The following is a 24,732-nucleotide window of genomic DNA, read 5'->3' on the forward strand; positions in this document are numbered from 1 at the left end:
AAAGATTGGAGCGACTGGGCTTGTATACACTGGAAGTTAGAAAGATGAGAAGGGATCTGATTGAAACATATAAGATTATTAAGGGATCGGACACGCTAGAGGCAGGAAACATGTTCCTGATGTTGGGGGAGTCCAGAACCAGAGGCCACAGTTTAAGAATAAGGGGTAGGCCATTTAGAATGGAGTTGAGGAAAAACTTTTTCACTCAGAGTTGTGGATCTGTGGAATGCTCTGCTTCAGAAGGCAGTGGAGGGCATTTCTCTAGATGCTTTCAAGAGAGAGTTAGATAGAGCTCTTAAAGATAGCGGAGTCAAGGGATATGGGGAGAAGGCAGGAACGGGGTACTGATTGTGGATGATCAGCCGTGATCACAGTGAATGGTGGTGCTGGCTCGAAGGGCTGAATGGCCTACTCCTGCACCTACTGTCTGATGGTTGACTGACAGTGACTACTGGTGTTCTGCAGGAGTCCTTTTCATGTTGTGTGTTAATGATCTGGATGATGTAATTAATGTCTTTGGGATCAATTTTGTGGCTGATACAAGCATAGGTAGAGGGGCAGGTAGTGTTGAGGAAACAGGGAGTCTGTAGAAGAACTTGGACGGGGTCTTTTTACCTTTGCGCTCTCCTAACTACCCCTAAGGATTTCTCATCTTCTTGTCCTGTGTAACTTTTTTCTATGTATTTCACTTCCTTTTTGTAAACCAACAGAGCCACCCCACACCCTCTGCCGACCTACCTGTCATTTTGGTACAGTGCGTATCTTTGGATATTAAGCTTTCAACTGTGATCTTCTTTCTGGCCTGATTCAGTGATGCCCACAATGTCACACCTGCCAATTTCTTACTATGTTATTAGGTCATCTACTTTATTCTGTACACTGCGTGCATTCAAATATGACATCTTCATTCCTGTATTCATCCTTTTCAACCTTGCCTCCATGTTACCATGTTTTTGAGCTTTTTGTCTTTTTATTTTATTCTGGAGACTTGTAACCTGTCCTGCACTAACTTTCCCTTTTATCTTATCCTTACTTTTCCAAGCTGTTTAAACTCAAACCCTACTATTTAGTTTAGACACATTTCAACCCTTCCACTGACTGCAATTTTGTCCTGTCATATGCCTCCCCTTTTTCAATCTCACTACACATTGCATCTACTGTATACCAACTGCCCCCATCCTCTGACCTATCACTTCAGTTTTTCTCCTCTCCCCCCCCCCTCCACCAAATTAGTTTAAACCCTCCCCAACAGCTGTAGCAAACCTGCTGCCCACAATGATGTTGGTCCCCCTTGGGTTCAGCTACCCGTTTTTTTGGGGTTTTTTTACAGGTTATACCTTCCTCAGAAGAGATCCCAATGATCCAGAAATCTGAACCCACACCCTACTTTCTGCACCAGTTCCTCAACCACACATTCATCTGCCAAATCATCCTATTACACTCACTGGCATGTGGAATGGGCAGCAACCAGGAAATTAGTACCCTGGCAGTCCTGCTTTTCATCTTCCTGTCTGGCTCCCTATATTCTCTCTAACATCTCATCCCTTTCCCTACCTCTGTCATTAGTACACATACCTAACACAACTTCTGGCTGCTCACCCTTGCCCTTTAGGGCGCTGTGGACCCGATCAGAGATAGCCTGGCACCTGGGAGGCAACATACTATCTGAGTGTCTCTTTCGCGTCCACAGAATCTTCTGTCTGCTTCTCTAACTAATCAATTCCCTATCTGCACTGTTCTTCTCCCTGCTCCTCTTCCTTCTGAGCCACAGATCCAGACTCAGTGTCAGAGATCAGGTCACTGTGGCTTCCTGCTGGTAAGGTCTTTTCCCCCACCAACGATCCAACTCGGTCCTTATTATTGAGGGGAATGGCCACAGGGGGAAATCTCTCCACCCATCTACCTGCCTCCTGCAACTTCAGGGTGACTACAGTACCTCCTTGTACTGATCTCCCATATGAGCTGAAGGTCATTCAGCTGCAGCTGCAGTTCCCTAACACAGTTTTACAAGGATCTGCAGCTGGATGTACTTCACTTAGATGTGGTCATCAGGGAGGTCTCCCAGAATCTCATGTGAAGAACACACCACTGACCCTGTACCCATTTTCATTGCACTAACTATGCACTAATAGACAAAGTAAGAAATAAACTTAACCAGAAACTTACCTTGGGCTTGGTTTCTTCTCGCCAAAGCCTCAAACTAACCCCTCTAACTCTGGTCCACTGCCAATAGGCACTCTGCCTAAACCTAACTTACTTTATTGGCCATCGCCAATTCTGTAATAAATCATGACTGAAGCGAGCCAGAAAGTCCTGAAAAGCCCTAATTTCTTGTTAGCGTTGCAGTCAAAGTGATATTTTGACAGCTTGGGGCATTCCAGAGTTCAGTTCCAGCGCTGTCTGTTAGGGGTCTGAACGTCCTTCCTGTGCAACGTTTGGGTTTTCCCCAGGAGCTCTGGTCTCCTCTCACAGTCCAAAGACAGGTTAATTGTTCATTGTAAATTGTCCTGTAATTAGGCCAGCATTAAATTGGTTGTTGAGCTGCATGGCTCAAAGGGTGGAAGGTCGTATTCTGCACTGTATCTCAGTAAAATATAATAAAAATTTGTTGTTTTGGGCTACTTGGAGGCTTATGATAAAATAGACCAAAATCAGCATCGTTTACTTGGGGGGTGGGGTGGGAATCTTGCCTGAGAGGGGATGGGGCTGAGAGGAAAATTGGATCAGCCATAATGAAATGGTAGAACGGACTTGATGGGCCAAATGGCTTAATACTGCTCCAATATCTCATGGTCTTATAAATCTAGAATTCTTCGAGGAAATAGCAGGCAGGATAGACAAAGGAATCAGATGTTTATTTGGATTTTCAGAAGAGGCTTTGAGGAGGTGCCGTACATGAAGCTGCTGAACAATGAGTCCATGATATTACAGGACAGGTACTAGCATGGACAGAAGATTAGCTAACGAGCAGAATGCAAAGAGTGAGAATAAAGAGCTTTTTCTGGTTGGCTGTTGGTGACTAGTGCTGTTTTGCAGGGGTCAGTATTAGGTCCACTACTTCTCACATCAGGTGGAGTTGATGGCTTTGCGGCCAAGTTTACCAAGTGTTTGGATACAGAGGCCAAAGCAGAGATTGATAGGTTCTCAATTAGTAAGGGCGCCAGAAGTTACAGGGAGAAAGAAATAGAATGGGTTCAAGAGGGAAAATAAATCAGCCACGATCGAGTGGCAGTAGCAGACTAGATGGGCCAAGCATCCTAATTCTGCTTCCGTGTCTTATGGCAATAGAAGCCGTCTGCAGTCAATTTGATTCATCATGTTTGATATTGAGGAAACTGAGAACACTTGCTCTCCAGAATCAGCTGAATCTCATTCCAATACTAATGCAGTACGGCAGTCCGAGTTACGAACGTCTGACTTACGGACAGAGGGAGGAGAACACCATCCGCTATTTTAAGTCGGATCACGATGCCGTCTGCCATTTTAAGTCATTGCCGTTAACACTGTCTTGAGTGTGTAACTTTGTATTTGTATTTCTTAGCAAGATTCACCCTGACCCACCCCCCCCCCCCTTTCCAGTCAGCACTGCCCCCAATTGTCCCATTTAACCTGTCTCAGTGCAGGTGGACTTTAGGACCCGGAGCAGCACAACACCTGCTGCCCGCGGCTGCTGCTGTATTTTTTTTTTATTAAGTGCGATTGTGAGCAATAGCCAGATCAGAAATGCTGTTCAAGTCAACTGGTTCCTAAAGAGCACTCTGATAGGCCAATCAGATGATTCACTGCTGCTCAGTGATAGAACATAAAATCCGCAGTTTTCTGTTCTGTTGATGGAAAACGATCGCAATTGAAAATAAAGTGAGAATAAAGTGATTGGAAAGAGGTGAAATGCCATCGGTCATTGGAAAAGCTTTAGGCTACAGTCGGTCAATGATCAGAACAACGTTAAAGGATACAGATAAAGAATAAAGTGAGAATAATGGAGCATGTGAAAGGCCCTGCCCCGATGAAAGCTACAATTATTACTAAGCAATGCAGTGGTTTAATTAATGAAATGCATACATTTCCTAAGTGTTTTATATGCGTAGACAGGTAAAATATGTACTGTATACTAAGACAAACGTTTGACTGACGCTAAATAATACCAGATGTACCTGTTCCGACTTACGTACATATCCGACTCAGGAACGGAACTTGTTCGTAATCCAGGGGCTGCCTGTACTAGCAGCCGCAAACACAACATCTTGCTACCAATTGGCCCATGAGCCTGCTTCCAGTGAAAAGGAAAGTGTTAGAATGTATCAGTGTCAGTGCTATCAAAAAGCATTTACTCGCCCGCTTAGCCACGCTTGGTATTCCTTTCATCAAGCTACTTGGTTTCGGATTTTATTGGGGCCTCTTTCAAATCAGGACCAGAGTGGGAGCGAAAATGACTTTATCGTTTGTTACCTGGCAGTAGGTACAGCATGACATCAAAGACATCAAAGCTCAAATTAGTGGGCATCATAGGGAAATGTTCCATTGAGTGTAGTTATGCGTTGTTTAAAGGAGAATGGATGTGGTTATTGCTGATCTATCACCTCTGCATTGAGCCTTGAATTCATGCAGCCATATTTGCGTGCCTTATCATTGATCTTTACGGTACTGTCCATTACCATCTCTTGGACTGAGAGTTTGGCTGCACCTTTTTCCTGAAAAAGTGTTTTCCTCTACAACACTGGTCAATAAAACCAATTGGGTGTTTTAGATGTAGTATTGTGTAATGAGACGATTAATTGATCCTGTCACTTTTAGTGAACGGTGATTATAATGTGACTCGGATTCATAAAAATCAAGTGATTTAGTTCATTCTGACAATGGCGTGAATGTTTGAAGCATACCAAGAAAGCATGAGACAATTTGTCTGTAATGAACTGGAAATTCCTTGTTTACACTCATAACTTTTAAATCAGTGGCCTACTTCTGTTTATGTTCTCGTGTTCCTTGAAGACTTGCATGAAGTACTCATCTTTTCTTGTCTTGGTCCACCTCACAGTTTCTTTTCCACTTACTATAAAGACTTAAATGACTAAAATCTTCAGATGCTAAGTTTCTAAAGCAGAAACAGGAAGTGATGGAACAGTTGCAGATTAGACTGCATTTGTGTGAGAAAAAGTTTGTTTTCTATCCACCGCTTCTTTCAAATTGATTCGATTTTGCTTTTTCTCTGACAAAAAGTCTGCAGTCTGAACCTTTTTCTATGGATGCCACTTGACCTGTTGAGTCTTTCAAGCATGTTTTGTTCTTATTTTCTCTAAGACCTGTTAACTGCCATTTTCTACTCATACACTCAGCTTGTATTTTCTTTCTCGCTTCCCCATCATCTTCCAATATTCACCCTGTTTTTTAACTCACCTAGCGCCTCGGTGGGCTTCTTTTTCTGTGCCTCCTTTGTTATCCAAAAAAACCCTGGCTTGGTTTCCTTACCATTGCCCCTCTGCAAATGTTCTTCCACTAACAGTTTGCCTATGTCTTATCTTGTTAGTAGACCTAGAAATGCATTTGGTCAACAGGCAATTTCTCCCAAGTACTATTCAATGGTGATAGAATTTTTCAGTGGTGTAATAGTCCTTTTTTTGCTTTATAAAGATATTAGATACATTGATTGAGTTGCATATCTGACATTGAAGCTGGATGAAGCAGAAAGAATATTTTGGCTTTGTGCTTCACTGATGCAAGTCCTGATCAATGTAAAGTACTTGTTTGACTTGGAAGGATTCAAGATTCAAAAACTTTATTGTCATTGTAACCGTACATCAGCTCTGCAGGGCAGAATAAGACGGCATTTCCCAGGAGCAGTGCAATCATAACAGAACAAATGCAACACTGAATAATAAACATAACAATAAATAGTAAAAACACAACAACCACATGTCAGTTAAAAACAAGTTATAAGTGTCCAGTGCAAGATAAAAGTGTCCAAAGCAGAGTCAGGTAGAGCAGCTATTTAGCAGTCTGACTGCCTTTGGGAGGAAGCTGTTTAGTTGCCTTGTGGTTTTAGTTTTGATGCTCCTGTAACGTTTACCTGATGGCAGAAGAACAAACAGTTCATGGAGAGGGTGTGAGGGGTCTTTAATGATGTACCGTGTCTTCTGGAGGCATCAACTCTGAAAGAGGTCTTGGACAGAAGGTAGGGAGACCCCAATAACCTTCCCTGCTCCCCTAACCACCCTCTGCAAGGCTTTTTTGTCAGCAGCACTGCAGCTGGAGTACCAGGTTGTGATGCAAAAGGTCAGCACACTCTCAACCACTCCTCTGTAGAATGTAGTTAAGATGTTAGTGGGGAGTGATGCTTGTTTAAGCTTCCTCAAAAAGTGCAGTCTCTCCTGGGCTCGTTTCACAATCCCAGTGGTGTTCCTGGACCAGGTGAGATTGTCTGAGATCTGCACCCCAAAGAACTTGATTTTTCCACTCTGTCCACTGTGGAGCTGCTGATGCTGAGGGTGTGTGCTCAGGCTGAGACTGTCTGAAATTGACGATCATCTCCTTGGTTTTGGTGACATTAAGCATCAAGTTGTTGTCACTGCACCAGCTCTTTAGGTGTTTAACCTCCTCCCTGTACATTGTTTCATCATTTTTGCTGATGAGCCTGACCACTGTGGTATCATCAGCAAATTTAATGATCAGGTTCTCCTTGAACCTGGCTGCATAGTCATGTGTTAGCAGTGTAAACAGCATTGGGCTAAGCACACAGCCTTGTGGGGATCCAGTGCTCAGTGTGATGGAGTCAGAGATGTTTCTGCCAACACAGACTGACTGTGGTCTCTCTGTCAAGAAATCCAGAATCCAGCGACACATGGCAGTGTTAAGGCCAAGCAGTGACAGTTTCTCCACTAGTCTCTGCGGGATGATGGTATTGAACGCTGAACTGAAATCAATGTACAGGATTCTGTTTAACTGAAAAGTTGAGTTGAAGAGACTGTCACATGGGTACATTTAATTCTATATTGTTTTACTTAAATGTCAGTATTTCAGATATTTGTTTAAAAGTAATCACTTTTGTATTCTAACCCAAATTTGTTGATTTGAATCTTGAAATAGAAAGTAAATTTTCGTCATCAGTGTATGTGATACCAAATGGATAATGTTTTGAGTATTTCTCTAGCCACTGCTGCTACATTTTCTAAGTATTCATGATTCAGTGTCTTCTTTCAGAGCAAGCAACTTTGTAACACTATAACTTCTTTCCAGCTGCTTTTACCGAGAGTCAGCTACCTGATGCTCGTCACTGACAAAGCTAAAAAGCACTTCCAGAAAGTTATGAGACAAGAGGATGTGGGAGAGATGTGGTTTGAATATGAAGGTGTACCTCTGAAGTGGTGAGTTTCCAATTGAAGCTGAGTATAACTGCCCCATCCACCACTAAAGGATGCATTTTAATTCTGATGAAAGGGTGTTAATTTTTGAAAACTATTTCATAATTGTCACTTGCAATATTACTGTTCAGAACACATTCTTCACCCATTTAGTCATGAAGTTGCTTATACTTTAAACTCTTGCAGTATTTTGGGTGTATTGAGCGTGTATATTCTAGATGTATTAATATTAGAGTTTGGAAAAAATATTGCATATGAATTGTGTGTGGGTAAGTGGGGGGGGGGGGGAAGTAAAATGAAATTTGGGATCTTATCAATGTTTCCCCTAAGCTGATTTAATGCTGTGGAGTGAGAAACTGCTCAATGTACTTTGAAGCCTAAAAAGATCCGGAAATGAATGTTCAGTTTAATAGACTGACTCTTCAAGCTATTGAAGTAGATGGAGGATTCAGTTCCATCTGTTGCTTCTGAGTTATTTGAAATTAGAGGTGCTGAACGTGTGGTGCTGTTAGAAAAGCTGGACAGTTCCTTTAGCAGTTCCAGTTGATTTTGAAAGGGGTCTTTCACTGATTTAGGTAATTGTAGTTTCTGTATTGGATGAATAGGGTCCTCAAGGGCAACCATCAAGACACGTTTTCCACAAAAGGAGACTGGAAAGGACGCTTATTTGAGAAAGTACTTGTCAATGCAAGCTGGCTAAATTCAGATTCAGTTTATTGTCATTTAGAAGCCACAAATGCAATGCAGTTAAAAAATGAGACAACGTTCCTCCAGAATGATATCATAAAAGCATATGATAAAACAGACTACACCAGAAAATCCATGTAACATTTGGCAATCCCCAAGCCAGAGTCCAGAGAGGCTGCTGCTCATTAATATCGCGCTACCATCTAGCACGTTCCTCAGAAAGGAGCTCCAAAATCTGCCAGACAAAACCAAGACCAAAAACTAAAGCTACAAGTCCTGCACAAAACCACATAGTTACAACAGTGCAAACAATAGCATAATTGATAAAAAAAAAACAGACTATGGGCACAGTACAAATAGTCCAAGATGTTAAAGGACTGTAAGTTCAAAAGAAATCACCACAGCTTCCACAAGTCCCCAGGGTCCCGACAGACTCGCCAACCCACGCTGGCGGCAGAAGGGAATACCCCCGCTATGGACTTCCACGGCGCCGCCCGACTCAGCCTCGCAGATGCAGCACACAATGGAAGCTCTGTCAAAACCAGCTTCGCACACGCAGCACACACTGAAAGTGACCTGAGTCCGTCGAACCTCCTAGCCGACGACCATCCCCTCTGGCACAGCTTCTCCGAGCACCATCCTCTGCCGAGCGTATTAAGACGGCCCCGCTAACGGCCATCGCCAACGCGACCCCGAGGACTGGGGGCCTGTTCTTCCCAGCAGAATCCTGGACCTCACAGCAGCAGCAGCAACGAAGAAGGTCTTCCTGGAATTTCCCGATGTTTCTCCGTGCTTCCACGTCCGTTTTCAATCGATTATGATTGCACACGGCACCCCACTTCACAAATAACGGATAATCAGTTCCAGAGTGGCTGCTGCAAGCTGCGTCGCACTGCCATCTTGGATCTTATATCTTAAATGATTTCAAAGTTCAAAAAGTTTGAAGTAAATTTATTATCAAAGTACATGTATGTCACCATATACAACCCTAAGGTTCATTTTCTTGTGGACATACTCAATAAACCTATAGAATAATAACCAAAAAAAAAGTATCAGTGAAAGACTGCCCACCTATGGCATTCAACCAGAGTGCAGAAGACAACAAACTGCAAATATAAAAAGTTGAAATAATAAACAATAGTGAGAACATGAGATTAAAAGTCCCTGAAAGTGAGTCCATTGGTTGTAGGAGCGTTTCAATGATGGGGCTGAGTGTTTTCAAATGGACAGGGAACCAAAATACTTGTATTTCCTCAATAGAATGCACTAGTAGTAGGAAGCTGCAAAACAGAAAAGATATGTTGGGCCGGTCAATATCGACAGATGACACAATAGCCGCTGCTATATATACTGTCCTTGCACATCTGGAGAAGAAAGATGGTTATGTGAGAATGCTGTTCTTGGACTACGGTTCAACATTCAACACCATAGTTTCATCCAGGCTTAACAAGAATCTGAAAGTAAAGATTGTTTAAACTTGAGATTCTACAGATGCTGGAAATCCAGAGCAGCCACGCAAAATTCTGGAGGAACTCAACAGGTCAGGCAGCACCTATGAAAGTAAATAAACAGTCCATGGTTTGGACTGAAGCCAGTCCTGATGAAGGGTTTTGGCCCAAAACATTGCCTGTTTATTGCTTAAAGTTCAGTAAGGTCCTTTGGTAGAGCATAAGATAATAGCAGCATACTTCTCAGGCCTTCTTATTTTGTCAAATTAGTTCCATTGGCTAACTACCCTACTTGAAACTGGAAGTCCTGAAATTAATAATGTCGGACTTAGGAGATGAAATGAGAATGGTGGAGACACTTGGCAAATGAGGCAGCTTGGCAGATATGAGCAATGGAGTTAATGTTTTGGAGGTTTGTATCATTTTACTGGTACAGTGGTACTTCATTAACAATTAGTATATAATGAATGTTTCAGTATCCATTTTCAGCATTGAATCAATTGGTGTTCTGGGGGAAATGCTTGAGTGACGTATTGGTGGTCTCATTTCACAACAGCTTCTAGCCCACTATTAAAAGTCTCCTGAGTGGATGTCTTGTGCAAGATGATTTTTGTAATTTACCTTGATATGGCCCCTTGCACTTGACTTGTCTATGTGCATTGCACTTCCTCTGTAACTGGAATATGATATTCTGGTTTCTGCCATTGCTTGTTACTTCCTGTATGTTTCTTTGGAATTCTATATAAAGCTTTTCACTCATTACACATGACACTGATAAAATATTACCAGTGTTCCAAATCTTCTGAAGCCAATCATTACTTTTAGAAGTATGGCCACAATTTTCCAAGCAAGAAATGTTGTAGACCATCTCCATAAACCACAATGGTAAATGTTTTGAGGTGCTAATTAAGGAAGTATTGTTTGAAACACTAAACAGCTCTGGAAAAAAATTCCCTTTGCATCTTCCAAATAACCTGAAGGATTTTTATTTTTTTGCATCTATGACACAGTTCAAATTTAAAAATTAATAATGAATGCAAAGCACATTAGTTTATTATTTATTTCTGTGCAGGTTTGTATGATTCTAGTAAGTTCTTTAGGAAGTCCAAAGTTGGTATTTCTTATTGTAGTAATTTCCATTAATAAGTGTTTATTAAAAATGCACAATCCTGAAATAACGAACCATTGCATTAATGAGCGGGTACTTTTGCATAGATGTTGAGGCCTATTTCAGTAGACTTGAATCTTAACACTAGACTTGAATGAGGTTTATTTTTACTGACATTTTTTTCCAGTAGCAGTGCAGTACAATACATAAAAATCATATATTACAATAAAATGCAATAGACAATAGACAGTAGGTGCAGGAGTAGGCCATTCGGCCCTTCTAGCCAGCACCACCATTCACTGTGATCATGGCTGATCATACACAATCAGTACCCTGTTCCTGCTCTCTCCCCATATCCCTTGACCCCCGCTATCTATAAGAGCTCTATCTAACTCTCTCTTGAATGCATCTGGAGACTTGGCCTCCACTGCCTTCTGGGGCAGAGCATTCCACATATCCACCACTCTCTGGGTGAAAAAGTTTTTCCGCATCTCTGTTCTAAATGGCCTACCCCTTATTCTTAAACTGTGGCCTCTAGTTCTGGACTCGCCCATCAGCGGGAACATGCTTCTTGCCTCCAGTGTGTCCAATCCCTTAATAATCTTATATGTTTCAATCAGATCCCTTCTCATCCTTCTAAATTCCAGTGTATACAGGCCCAGTCGCTCCAATCTTTCAACATATGACAGTCCCGCCATTCCAGGAATTAACCTTGTGAACCTATGCTGCACTCCCTCAATAGCAAGAATGTCCTTCCTCAAATTTGGAGACTAAAACTGCACACAATACTCCAGGTGTGGTCTCACCAGGGCCCTGTACAGCTGCAGAAGGACCTCTTTACTCCTATACTCAATTCCTCTTGTTATAAAAGCCAGCATGCCATTAGCTTCCTTTACTGCCTGCTGTACCTGCATTCTTTGTTTCATTGACTGATGTACAAGAACATCTAGATCTTGTTGTACTTCCCCTTTTCCTAACTTGACTCCATTTAGATAGTAATCTGCCTTCCTGTTCTTGCCGCCAAAGTGGATAACCTCACATTTATCCACATTAAACTGCATCTGCCATACATTTGCCCACTCACCCAACCTGTCCAAGTCACCCTGCATTCTCATAACATTCTCCTGACATTTCACACTGCTACCCAGCTTTGTGTCATCAGCAAATTTGCTAATGTTACTTTTAATCCCTTCATCTAAATCATTAACGTATATTGTAAATAGCTGCGGTCTCAGCACGGTCATGCATAAAACAAATATGCACAGAAAGCAAAATAGTGTGGTAATGTTCATGGACCATTCAGAAATCTGATGGCAGAGGGGAACCTGTTTTTTAAAAAAAAATTTAGGGTCTGTGCAATCTCCCTGATGGTAGTAATTAGATCATTGCAAGAAGGCGCTGATGACACGTCGTGACATTTTGCAGGCTGCTCACCAAACTTCAAGATTTACCTCTTCTGAACTGCTATCATTGCAATCTGTGGTCTGTAATTTCTGTCTTTAGTAACATAGTTTTAAACCATCTTAACTAACTGGCCATTTTACAATATCCTGAAGGACTTGACTCTCAGAAATGTTGGTACATCACTTTGAAGAGGGTGAAGGTAAAATATCGTGGCTGGAAAAGAGGGAGAAGGGGAGGACTTTCTGCTGTTTTGGTCTGGCTTAGTGTAAAACTTCCTCTACCCAATATCTTGTTAGCAAATGTACAGTCTTGAGTATAAAATAGAGGCCCTAAGGGCAAGATTACTGTATTGGCAGGAAATGAGAGATTGTTGTCTTCTGTTCCATGGAGACATGGCTCACCTCAGACACACTGGATATGTTAGTCAGACCTGAGGGTTGCTTAATACACTGGATGAACTGGACTGCTGATTTGAAGAGGGCAAAAGGGGGGGCCCTGTGTTTCATGATATACTCTTCATGCTCTTCGTAAATAGTGGCCTTACTGGATTCCTGTTCCCCAGACCTGGAACATTTAATGATTAAGTGTCGTCCATTCTGCCTATTGAGAGAGTTCTCCTCTGTGATCCTGACCATAATTTACATACGGCCAGGGGCCAATGTTAAGCAGGCACTCCAGGTTTTGAATGTCGCAATTAGTGAACAGGAACCGTCTACCCTGGTGCCTTTCAAATTCTTGCCAGGAATTCAATCTGGCTTACTTGAAGAAATCTCTGCCCAATTTTCATCAGCATATCACTTGCAGCACTAGGAGTCCCTACACACTCATTCACTGCTATCCTACCATAAGGAATGCCAACCTTTCCATCCCTATTCCACAGTTTGGGGATTCTGGTCATCTGACTGTCCTCCTCTTACCTGCATACAAGCAAAGTCTAAAGGGTAAGGCTACAGCAGTAAGGACAGTGGTGAGAGGCAGTGGAGCAGCAGCATGACTACTTCGAGCAGTGGACTGGGCCATGTTCGAGGACTCCTCAGAGGATCTGAATGAATACACCATGGTTGTCAAAAGTCAGTTGTGGATGAGTGTGTTTCCCACAAAATTATTTAGTCTTCCCCAACCAGAAGTCATGGATGGACCAAGAAATGCATAATCTGCTGAGGGCTAGATCAGGGCTGGTGGTCAATTAAAATAAAAAGTCCATGGATGACTCCTGTTAAGCCATGTTAATTTCAGGCCAAACTGGAATCTCAGAAAGATGCTCAACAGCTGGGGCAGGACTTGAATGCTGTCACCTCCTACAAAGTAAATCTAACTTAATAAATGTGACAACAAGGTTTCACTCCCAGGTGATCTTGCTTTGATTGTCAAAATATGGAGGCATCTTCACAAACTCCCACAGCCTCCAATGGACCTGTGATTTTGGTCTCGGGCCAACATAAGAGTATCCTTCAGGAGGATGGACCCATAGAAAGCATCTGGCCCAGTCAGTGTACCTGGCTGTGTACTGAACACCTGTGCTGATCATTGGCTGGAGCATTCACTGCGATCTTTAACCTCGTTTTGGCGGTCTGCAGTACCCACCTGGTTCAAGCAGGGTTCAATCATACTGGTGCCCAAGAAGAACATGGTAACCTCTCTCAACGACTGTCACCTGTGATGAAGTGCTTTGAGAGGTTGGTCATGAGCATTTCAACTCTTGCCTAAGGAGGGACATGGACCCACTCCAGTTTGCCTACCATCGCAACAGGTCAACATTAGATGCAATTTCATTGGCTTTCAGCTCAGCTGTGAAACATCTGTACAGTGAAGATGTGTACATCAGGATACTCTTCATTGGCTATGGCTCTGCATTCAATGGTATCATCCTTTCAAAGCTAATGGAAACACTCCAGGATCCAAGCCTCAGTACTGCCTCATGCAACTGAATCCTCTATTTCTTCACTTGCAGCTTCCAGTCAGTTCAGATTGACAGCAACATCTCTACTATTTCCATCACAAGTGCATCACAAGGCTGTGAGTTTAGTTCCCTGCTCCGCTTGCTTTATACTTATCACTTTGAGACTAAGTGCAGCTTCAAAACCATATTTCAGATTGCTGATGGCCCCGCTGTTGTGGGCCAAGTCAAGGGTGGCGGCAAATTAGCACTTAAAAGAAAGATTAAAAATTTGGCTTAGCAGTAGCACAACAACAATTTCTTACTCAATGTCAGCAAGACAAGGAGCTGTGGTTCTTTATTACAGGAGGAGGAAACCTGAGGTTGCTGACCCAACCCTCATCAGGGATCAGAGGTGGAGAGGGTAAGCAACTTTAAATTCCTTGGTGTTATCATGTTAGAGGACCTGTCCTGGGTCCAGCACACAACTGATGTTACAAAGAAGGCATGGCAGCACTCTTCTTAGAAGTTTGCAAACATTTGGCATGTCTTCTAAAACTTTGTTAAAACTATTGATGTGTGGCGGAGTATTTACTGACTGGTTGCATCATGGCCTGGTACGGAAAAACTTATGAAAAGTAGTGGATACAGTCCAGTCCTTCACAATAAAGCCCTGCCCGTCACTGAGCACATCTATAAGAAACACTGTTGCCGGAAAGCAGCATCCATCATCTTGAACACCGACTATCGAGACCAGGCTGTCGTCTTGCTGCTGGAGGTACTGGAGCCTCATGATCCACACCACCAGATTCAGGAACAGTTATTACTTTGCAGCCATCAGACTCTTGAGTTAGAGGGGTAACTTCACTTAACTCAACACTGAACTGTTCCCAGAACCTATGGACTCAGTTTAAAGGACACTTCATGTTATCAATATTTATTGTTTGCATATTATGTTTGTTTTTTTCTCTAGTTTTGTATATGTTGAGTTTGGCTTTAGTGCATTGATTGTCTGCATTGTGTGTGGCTTTTCATTGATTCTATTGTTTCTTTGTATTTACTGTGAACACCTGCAAGAAAATGAACCTCAAGGTTTTATATGGTGATATATACGGTTCCTGTTAAAATATTCACCCTCCTTTGAAGTTTTCATGTTTTATTGTTTTACAACATTGAATCACAGTGCATTTAATTTGGCTTTTTAGACACTGATCAACAGAAAAAGATTGTGTCAAAGTGAAAACATTTATACAAAGTGATCTGAATTAATTCCAAATATAAAACACAAAATAATTGATTGCGTAATTATTCACCCCCCCCCCCCCCTTAATATGACACACTAAATCATCCCTGTTGCAGCCAACCGGTCTTAGAAGTCACATAATCAGTTAAATGGAGATCACCTGTGTCTGGAAGGTCCAACTGCTGGTGAGTCAGTATCCTGGCAAAAACTACACCACGAAGACAGAAGAACACTCCAAGCAACTCCATGAAAAGGTTTTTGAAAAGCACAAACCAGGAGATGGTTCCAAGAAAATGTCTGACTGAATATTCCTTGGAATACAGTTAAGTCAACCATCAAGAAGTGGAAAGAATATGGCACAGCTGTAAATCTGCCTAGAGCAGGCTGTCCTCAAAAACTGAGTGACCGTGCAAGAAGGGGACGAGTGAAGGAGGCCACCAAGAGACCTATGATGACTCTGGAAAAGTTATAAGCTTCAGTGGCTGAGATGTGAGAGACTATGCATACAACAACTGGTGTCCAGATGCTTTTCCAGTCGCAGCTGTATTGGAGAGTGGCAAAGAGAAAGCCACTATTGAAAAAGGCTCATGGAATCTCGGCTAGAAGGCACGTGAGAGACTGAAGTCAGCTGAAAGAAGGTTTTATGGTCTGATGAAATCACAATTGAGTTTTTTAGCCATCAAACTAAACACTGGTGTAAGCCAAACTCTGTACATCATCAAAAAGACACCATCCCTACCGTGAAGCATGGTGGTGGCTACATCATGCTGTGGGGATGATTCACTGCAGCAGGCCTTGGAAGGCTTGTGAAGGTAGAGGGTAAAATGAATGCAGCAAAATACAGAGAATTCCTGAAGGAGAACCTGATTCAGTTTGCGAGAGAACTGTGACTTGAGAGAAGAGTTGTTTTCCAGCAAGATAATGACCCCAAGCATAAAGCCAAAGTTACACAGCAATGACTTTACAGTGAAGTTAATGTCCTGAAGTGGCCAAGTCAGAGTCCAGACCTCAGTCCAATTGAGAAATTGTAGCTGAACTTGAAAATGGCTGTTCACACATGATCCCCATGCAATCTGGCAGAGCTTGAGCAGTTTTGTAAAGAAGAATGGGAAAAACTGCAGTGTCTAGATGTGCAAAGCTGATAGGAGACCTATCCACACAGACTGAAGGCTTTAAATTGCTGCCAAAGGTGCATCTACTAAATACTGACTTGAATGGGGTGAACACTTAAGCAGTCAATTATTTTGTTTAATAATTGTAATAAATTTTGACCAATTTATTTTCCCTTTGACCCAAAAGTCTTTTCTGTGATCAGTGTCAAAAAAGCCAAATTAATTATAAGCACTGTATGTACTTTGATATTAAATTTACTGTGAGCCTTGAAGATGTTACATGCTAGATGTACTTAATGACGGTTGCTGCCTCCATTGATGCATTGCCTTTTAAGATAGCCTTGATGGGAAGGGAGGGGTTGAGGGAGTTAATGCCCAAGATGGAACTGGTTGAATCTACAACTCTGCAACTTCTTCCACTTAATTGGATTGGCACCACTACACCAGATGGCGATGCAGCCAGTCAGAATGCTCTCCACAGTTCACCTGTAGAAATATGCTAACACCTTTGGTGACTTAACTAAAGTTCCTCAAACTTTGCTGCTGGTGTGCCTTTCTCATAATTGCATCAATATGTTGGGTCCAGGATAGATCTTCTGCGATGTTGACACCCAAGAACTTGAAGATGCTCACTCTCTTTATGGCTCTCCCCTCGATGAGGACTGGTGTGTGTTCTCCCAGCTCTCCTTGGTCACACTACTAGTGCAAGGTTAACATTGCAACAGCTCTCAATTATCCAATCTATCTCACTCCATATAATTTGGAGTTGTAGTTACAGTGGTCATTAAAAATCCATTTAAACTATCCAAACAGTATAGAGACTTTTGGTTTGATCATAATAAATCTGTTTTCAGTGGTTGACTGCATGGTGAAATCTTGTTGGAATTGACTGTGACTGGCCTTGGCATTTCCAGGGTACGGACAACTTTGTGAGTGCTCTTTTAATTACTGAGAAATGATCACACATGCAAGTGAATGTGTGTGATTCTTACAGAGATAATTGGGCTTGTTGGAACACATAAGATGATCTTGTGTGGTTTTGTGCATATTTTCCTTGCTTTTACAAGTTCACCAGTAGATGGTGCTAAAGCATAGCAATAATGTGCTGGCAGTACAGTACAAAATTTCCATTAATTATTTGTGGGTGGAGAAATAAATCCACACTGTCCCAGATAATGAACATCTGCTTTATGAATGTAAAACAAGAAAAGTGTTCATGAAAGGACATGGAGGAAACCACTGTTCTCCAAAAACAAACATTACTGCACGTCTCAAGTTTGCAAAAGACCATGCAGATGTTCTACAACACTTCTGGGATAATGTTCTGTGGACAGATGAGACAAAAATTGAACTTTTTGGTAGAAATGCACATTGCAATATTTGAAAGAAAGAGGGCACTGCACATCAAAACCTCATCCCAACTGTGAAGCATGGTGGAAGGAGCATCATGGTTTAGGTCTGCTTTGCTACCTCTGGGCCTGGACAGCTTGCTATGGTTGAGGGAACAATTAATTCAAAATTGTATAAAGATATTTTACAAGAAAATGTCAGGGTAGCAGTCTGTCACCTCAAGATTAGTAGAAGTTAGATAATACAACAAGATAATCATCAGAAAGACGAGAGTAAATCAACAATAGAATAGTTTAACAAGAAAATTCATGTTTTGGACTGGTGAAAGTCCTGACTTTAATCCTATAGAAATGTTGTGGAAGGACCTGAAGCAAGCAGTTCATGCAAGGATGCCCACTAATATCCCACAGTTGAAACCTAAAATTTCTCCAAGCCAATGTGCAGGTCTGATCAACAGATACCGGAAATGTTTGGTTGAGGTTGTTGCTGTACAAGGGGGTCACACCAGTTAATGAAAGTGAAGGTTCACATGCTTTTATCCAACAATGACATTTTGGATCATTTATCTCAATAAATAAATGAACAAGTATAGTATTTTTGTGTTATTCAGTTAGCTTCCCTTCATCCAGATCTGATCACATTTTAGGTTATTTATGCAGAAATAGAGACAGGGTTCACAAATTTTCTACTACAACTGTAGCAGTCAGAATGAAAGTGTCATGGAAAGTAATGATACAGAATGTTTTCTGGGGAAGCAACCACCAAACCCCCAATAAGACAATAAGATATTGGAGCAGAAGTGGGCCATTTGTCCCATTGAGTCTGCTCTACCATTCTTCCAATTCTTCCAGTCATTCCCATACCCTTTGATGCCCTGGCTAATCAATAACCTATCTATCTCTGCCTTAGATACACCCAGTGACTTGGCCTCCACAGCCTCTCATGGCAACAAATTCCAGAGATTTACCACCCTCTGTCTAAAGTAATTTCTCTGCATCTGTTTTAAATGGATGTCCTTCAATCCTGAAGTTGTGCCCTCTTGTCCTAGACTCCCGTACCATGGGAAATAACTTTGCCATATCTAATCTGTTCAGGCCTTTTAACATTTAGAATGTTTCTATGAGATCCCCTCTCATTCTTCTGAACTCTAGGAAATATAGCACAAAAGCTGCCAGATGTTCCTCATGTGGTAACCCTTTCATTCCTGGAATGATTCTAGTGAATCTTCTCTGAATCTTCTCCAATGTCAGTATATCCTTTAAAATAAGCAGCTCTAAACTGCACAAAATACTCAAAGTGTTGTCCCATGAGTGCCTCAACATCACACCCCTTTCTTATACTCTATATTTCTAGAAATGAATGGTAACATTGCATTCACCCCCTTCCCCACCGACTCAACCGGGATGTTAACCTTTGAGTATCCTGCACAAGGGCTCCCAAGTCCTTTTGCATCTCTGCATTTTGAATTCTCTCCCCATCTAAATAAGTCTGCCTGTTTAATTTGTCACTTCTTTGCCCATTCCCCTAAACTCTGTGTTTCTCTGCAGGTTCTCTGTTTCCTCAACACTACCCACTCCTCCACCTATCTTTGTATCATCGGCAAATTTAGCCACAAATCCATTAATCCCGTAGTCCAAATCATTGATATACATTGTAAAAAGCAGCGGTCCCAACACCGACCCCTGTAGAACTCCACTGGTAACCAGCAGCCAAGCAGAATAGGATCCCTTTATTCCCGCTCTCTGTTTTCTGCTGACCAGCCAATGCTCCACCCATGCTAGTAATTTCCCTGTAATTCCATGGGCTCTAATCTTGCTAAGCAGCCTCATATGTGGCAACTTGTGAAAGGCCTTCAAGTGCAGGTTTCCCCCGCAATCCGAAGGTAGAGTGTTCCTATGAAACATTTTCTAAACGGAAATGTCGTAAAGTGAAGAGGCAATTACCATTAACTTATATGGGAAAAATTTTTGAGCATTCCCAGACCCAAAAAATAACTACCAAATCATACCAAATAACTCACAAAACCTAAAATAACACTAACATATAGTAAAAGCAGAAATTATATGATAAATATACACCCTATATAAGGTAGAAATATTGTACATACGGTGTCGTTTCTCTTATCAAAATCAGGAAGACTGAGCCAAAGTTGATTTGGCGGGAAAAAAATCGGCACGTACACGCATGCGCAAACAACTGCCCACACAAGGTTTCACGGTCATTGTAGCCTTTATTGGGGTAAACACATGTATAAAGCGGGCGTCTTTTTTGGCAAAAGTGAAAATCCACTTTGGTTAGCGAAAACAGGTACTAATGTAGGTCTTTCGTAACAGCGAGTTGTCGTAAAGCGAACGTTTGAAAAATGGGGGACACCTGTACATCACATCTACTACATCTCGTTTATCTACCCTGTTTGTAATTTCCTCAAAAAAAATTGCACTAGGTTTGTCAGGCAGGATTTTCCTTTCATGTGGAGCTCTTCCCTGTGCTGCTTTTAGAATTTCCTGTAACTTTTATATCTATTGATGCATCTCTATATAATTTTCTATTATGCTATTAAACTGGAAAAAATGTAGGCAGTGACAATTACAATGCATTAATGAATATGGGCTTGGGGGATATTGGATGTGCTGAATCCAGTGGCTTTCTATTGACTGCATATGTAATTACATTGAAGTGGACTGTATCCGCATAATGTTCTTTGTCTTCATTTAAAACAAATAATTGGTCTTGTATTGCAGTACTGATCAGTATTGTAATATTGTAAAGTCCTGCTTAAGTCACTTTAATTGAAAACATGCAATGTTCACTCGGATTCTTGAATTAGTGGAGGATTTTGTAATTCCCTTTGTTCAAATTAGTTCCTTTTCAGTTGGGCCTTCATATTTCCTTTATCCCGCTGCACAATTCATCTTTGTCTCTTGTTCTTCATTTCTCACATTGACTCTGGAGAGGTTAGGTTAAAAATCCAGTTGGAGTGTGAGAATGCCAGATCAAGTGGGGGAGAATCACAGCAGCATCACCCTCTGGCTAAAGAAATTCCTCTTCATCTCTGTTCAAAATGGCCATCCTTTGATTCTGAGGCTTTGTGTCCTCTGGTCTTAGACTCCTCCACCATAGGAAACATCCACTCCACTTTGTTTGATAGGTGTCAATGAGAACTCTGCTCACCCTTCTGAAGTCCAGTGTGTACAGGCCCAGAGCCATCAAACTCTCCTTGTATGGTAAGCCTTTCAATCCCAGAATCATTTTTGTAAACCTCCTGTGAACTCTCTTCAATGTCGGCACATCCATTCTTAGCTAAGGGCCCAAATCTGCTCACAATATTCCAAGTGCTCTATAAAGCCTTAAACAGTACATCCTTGCTCTTGTATTCTAATCCTCTCTAAATGAATGCTAACATTGCAGTTGCCTTCCTCACTACCGACTCAACCTGCAAGTTAACCTTTAGAAAAACCTGCACAAGGAATCCCAAGTCCCTTTGTTAACGTATTGGATGAAAGACCCTGCAGCACGACGTGATTCAAGAGCTTCAACAGAAACACTGAGATTTCCTTTCCTCCCACTGATGCTGTTGAGTCCGCTGTTCCTCCAGTAGGCTGCTTGCTGCTCCAAACCATATGCTGCTGTGATTCTCCCTTACTTGATCTGACATTCTCACTGGATTTCTCACCTAACCTGCCCAGAGTCAATGTGAGAGATGAAGAATGAGAGACAAAGATGAATTGAGCAGTGGGATAAAGGAAATATGAAGGCCCAATTGTAAAGGAACTAATTTGAACAAAGGGAATACAAAATTCTCCATTAATTTAAGAATCCAGTGAACATTGCATATTTTCAATTAATGTGACATAAGCAGGACTTTACAATATTACAATACTGATCAGTTCTGCAGTACAAGACAAACTTTTTGAAAATGGACATGTGAGGATGTCAAAGAACATTGTGAGGATACAATCCATGTCAATGTAGTGTTGTCACAGGTAGTTGTGGAGGCCAAGTCATTGGAATTATTTAGGCATAGGTCAATGGATTCTTGAGAAGTTAGGGCAAGAAGGGATATGGAAAATAGGTAGGAGATTGGGGCTGAGAGGGAAAATGGAGCAGACTGGATGGGCCAAATTACCTAATTCTGCTCCTTTATTTTAAGACTTATTATTTTGTCTCTCTTCCCTAATCACACAGGGAAGAGCTGACTGTAGCTCCATATTGCAGTATTTGCAGTGTTTGATATCTCCAGTGTGCTGATTGGCTTGCATTTGGGCCCAAGATCAGGAACCACTGTAGTAAACTGTTTTTGCTGAATTTGATGGAACTAATTTGAACAAAGGGAATTACAAAATTCTCCATTAATTTAAGAATCCAGTGAACACTGCATATTTTCAGTTAAAGGGACAATAGTAAAATGTTTCATGATCTTTGCAACCGTGGCAATTAATGCCAATTTAAAAGAAAAATAGAATATTGCTTAGCGAATTAGTTTTTAGCCGAGCTTATCAAAGTCAAAGTTGAGTTTATTCTTGTGTACATGAGCATGTGTATTATCTGAACAACATGGAACTAATTGGTTCTTCCTGATTGCAGTACTGAAGCTTCTTTTACAAAGGCTGGTTACGTTTGAGGACATAGCTGCTTGAAAATGGCAACACAAGCAGAATGGCGTAACAGGCATGGCACGTAGGGTAGCATGGTAACATAGTGGTTAGCACAATGCTTTACAGTTCAGGAGACCTGTGTTCAATTCCTGCAGCTGCCTGTAAGGAGTTTATACGTTCTCCCTGTGACCGCGCGGATTTCCTCTCACAGTCCAAAGATGTACTGGTTGATAGGTTAATTGGTCATTGTAAATGGTCCTGTGATTAGGCTGGGGTTAAATCAGGAGGTTGCTGGGCAGTGGGGCTTGAAGGGCCAGAAGGGAAAATGCTGTACTGTATCTCAGTAAAGAAAAGAATATTGTCAGGAGTGTATATAACTTTGGTTAGGCTGCATTTGGAGTATTGTGTACAGTCCTGGTCCCCACATTACAGGAAGATACAGAGGCTCTGGAGAGGGTGCAGAAGCGCTTCACCAGGACGTTGCCCAGATTAGAGAGTATTAGCGACAAGGAGAGATTGGACAAACTTAAACTGTTTCCTTTGGACTGTGGAAGGCCAAGGGGAGATCTGTTGGATGTTCATAGAGTATTGTACTAATCAGAATCAGATTTACTATCACCGGGAGATGTTGTGAAATTTGTTAACTTTATGGTACCAGTACAATGAAATACATGATAAATATGAGGGGAAAAAACTGAGTTACATTAATTATCTGTCTATTACATAATTCAGTTTAAAATAAGTAGTGGAAAATAACAAAAATAAAAGGTAGTGAGGTGGTGTTCATGGGTTCAATGTCAATTTAGAAATCAGATGGCAGAGAGGAAGGAGCTTTCTGAATTGCTGAGTGTGTGCCTTCAGACTTATGTACCTCCTTCCCAAAAACTGAGTTAAGAGGGCATGCCCTGGGTGTTGAGTGATGGACACTACCTTCCTAAGGCCCTGCTTCTTGAAGATCTCTTGGATACTAAGGAGGCTGGTACCCATGACTAATTGTTGGCAGAATTTCAGATTGTAACAGAAGGGTGTACAGGAGTAAGATATGCCAGTTAGTTGAGTAGTATCGCAGCAACAACTTTGCACTCAATGTCGGCAAGACCAAAAAGCTGATTGTGGACTTCAGGAAGGGTATGACGCTGACTAAAGCTGACTAATTTTACAAGTTTCTGTAACTTATTTTGAGCTCGTGCAGTAGCTCACTCATACCAGATAATGATGCAGCCAATCAGCATGTTGTCCACAGTATGTTTGTAGAAGTTTTTGAGTGTTTTAGTTGACAAACCAAATCTAAAACTAATGAAATGTAACTGCTGTCTAGCTTTCTTTATAGCTGCATTGACACGTAAACAGGTTAGGTCCTCGGAGGTATTGACACCCAGGAACTTGAAATTGCTCTTTCTCTCTCCACTTCTGATCCCTATATGAAGATTGGTTTGTGTTCCCTCGTCATACCTTTCCTGAAGTCCACAATCAGCTCTTTCGTCTTGCCGACATTGAGTGCAAATTGTTGCTGTGACACCTCAACTAACTGGTATATCTTGCTCCTGTGCACCCTTTTGTCACAATCTGAAATTCTGCCAGCAGTGATTGTATCATCAGCAAATTTGTAGATGCAGTTTGAGCTATGCTAAGGCACACAGTTTTGGGTCCAGAGAGGGAAGAGCAGGGGGCTAAGCACACATTCCTGAGGAGTGCCAGTTTTGATTGTCAGTGAGGTGGAGATTTTATTTCCAATCCACACAAATCGTTGTCTTCTGGTTAGGAAGTCGAGGATCGAGGATCCAGTTGCAGAGGGAGGTACAGAGGCCTAGGTTCTGTAGTTCTACTCAGGAAGTAATTAGCAAGCCAATCAGCATTTGTAGAAAGAAAAATAGATCACTGATTTTGTTTTAATGTACTGTACAATCCTGGTACTTCGGTTCTTTCAGGAAAATCAATTCTGATTGTTTTCTTCCCTTATTGTTGACTTTTGATTTTGTGTAAATAATTAAAATGCTGTTCTCAAATTGTGTATGGTATTTCCTGTGGTATTTTAATTGGGCAAATTAATTTGTGATATTTCATTTTCAAATGCTGGTGAAAAAAGCAGAAGACTGGCAGGGTATTGAGAGAAATATATTAATTTAAGTACTGAATTGTGTTAGAGAGCTTAGAGCAGGAATGTAAGGGATGGGAATGAGGGCTTATACAGTACTGTGCTTAGGGTGTCTCAGACTTTTGCAGTGCTGTATTAGTCAATGTGGAATAAAGAGCAAGTTTGTAAATCTAGCAGGAGTAAAGAATGTTGGAAGGAATGGTGAGGGTAGAGCACTGAGGGAGGGGTGTGGGACAGATGACAGGGACAGGGGGTAGCACAAGTGTAGACATTCTCAGTCCTCAGAGATGAGGCAAAATCATTCGATTCCAAGCAATTGATTTATTGATCATTACAGAATGTCTCTTTGGTGCTTCCGTCTCCCGTTCCCTTTTCCCAACCGTAATCCCCCTCTCCCTGATCCCTTCCCACTCTTAGTCCACAATAGAGACCCATATCAGAATCAGGTTTATCATTACC

At 41.6% G+C, this 24,732-nt stretch overlaps 1 protein-coding gene across 3 annotated transcripts in view; it reads left to right on the forward strand.

Moving 5' to 3' along the window:
• atg5 (ATG5 autophagy related 5 homolog (S. cerevisiae)) overlaps window positions 1-24,732 on the forward strand; it is a 158,876-nt gene that overhangs the window by 12,205 nt on the left and 121,939 nt on the right. For all 3 annotated transcript variants that reach the window (XM_059983020.1, XM_059983019.1, XM_059983021.1), the window contains exon 3: window positions 7,231-7,358. In XM_059983020.1, the coding sequence (XP_059839003.1) occupies window positions 7,231-7,358 (128 nt within the window). The remainder of the gene's footprint in view (window positions 1-7,230; window positions 7,359-24,732) is intronic.

Source organism: Hypanus sabinus, chromosome 10, assembly GCF_030144855.1.
Source record: "Hypanus sabinus isolate sHypSab1 chromosome 10, sHypSab1.hap1, whole genome shotgun sequence".
NCBI classification, from domain to species: domain Eukaryota; kingdom Metazoa; phylum Chordata; class Chondrichthyes; order Myliobatiformes; family Dasyatidae; genus Hypanus; species Hypanus sabinus.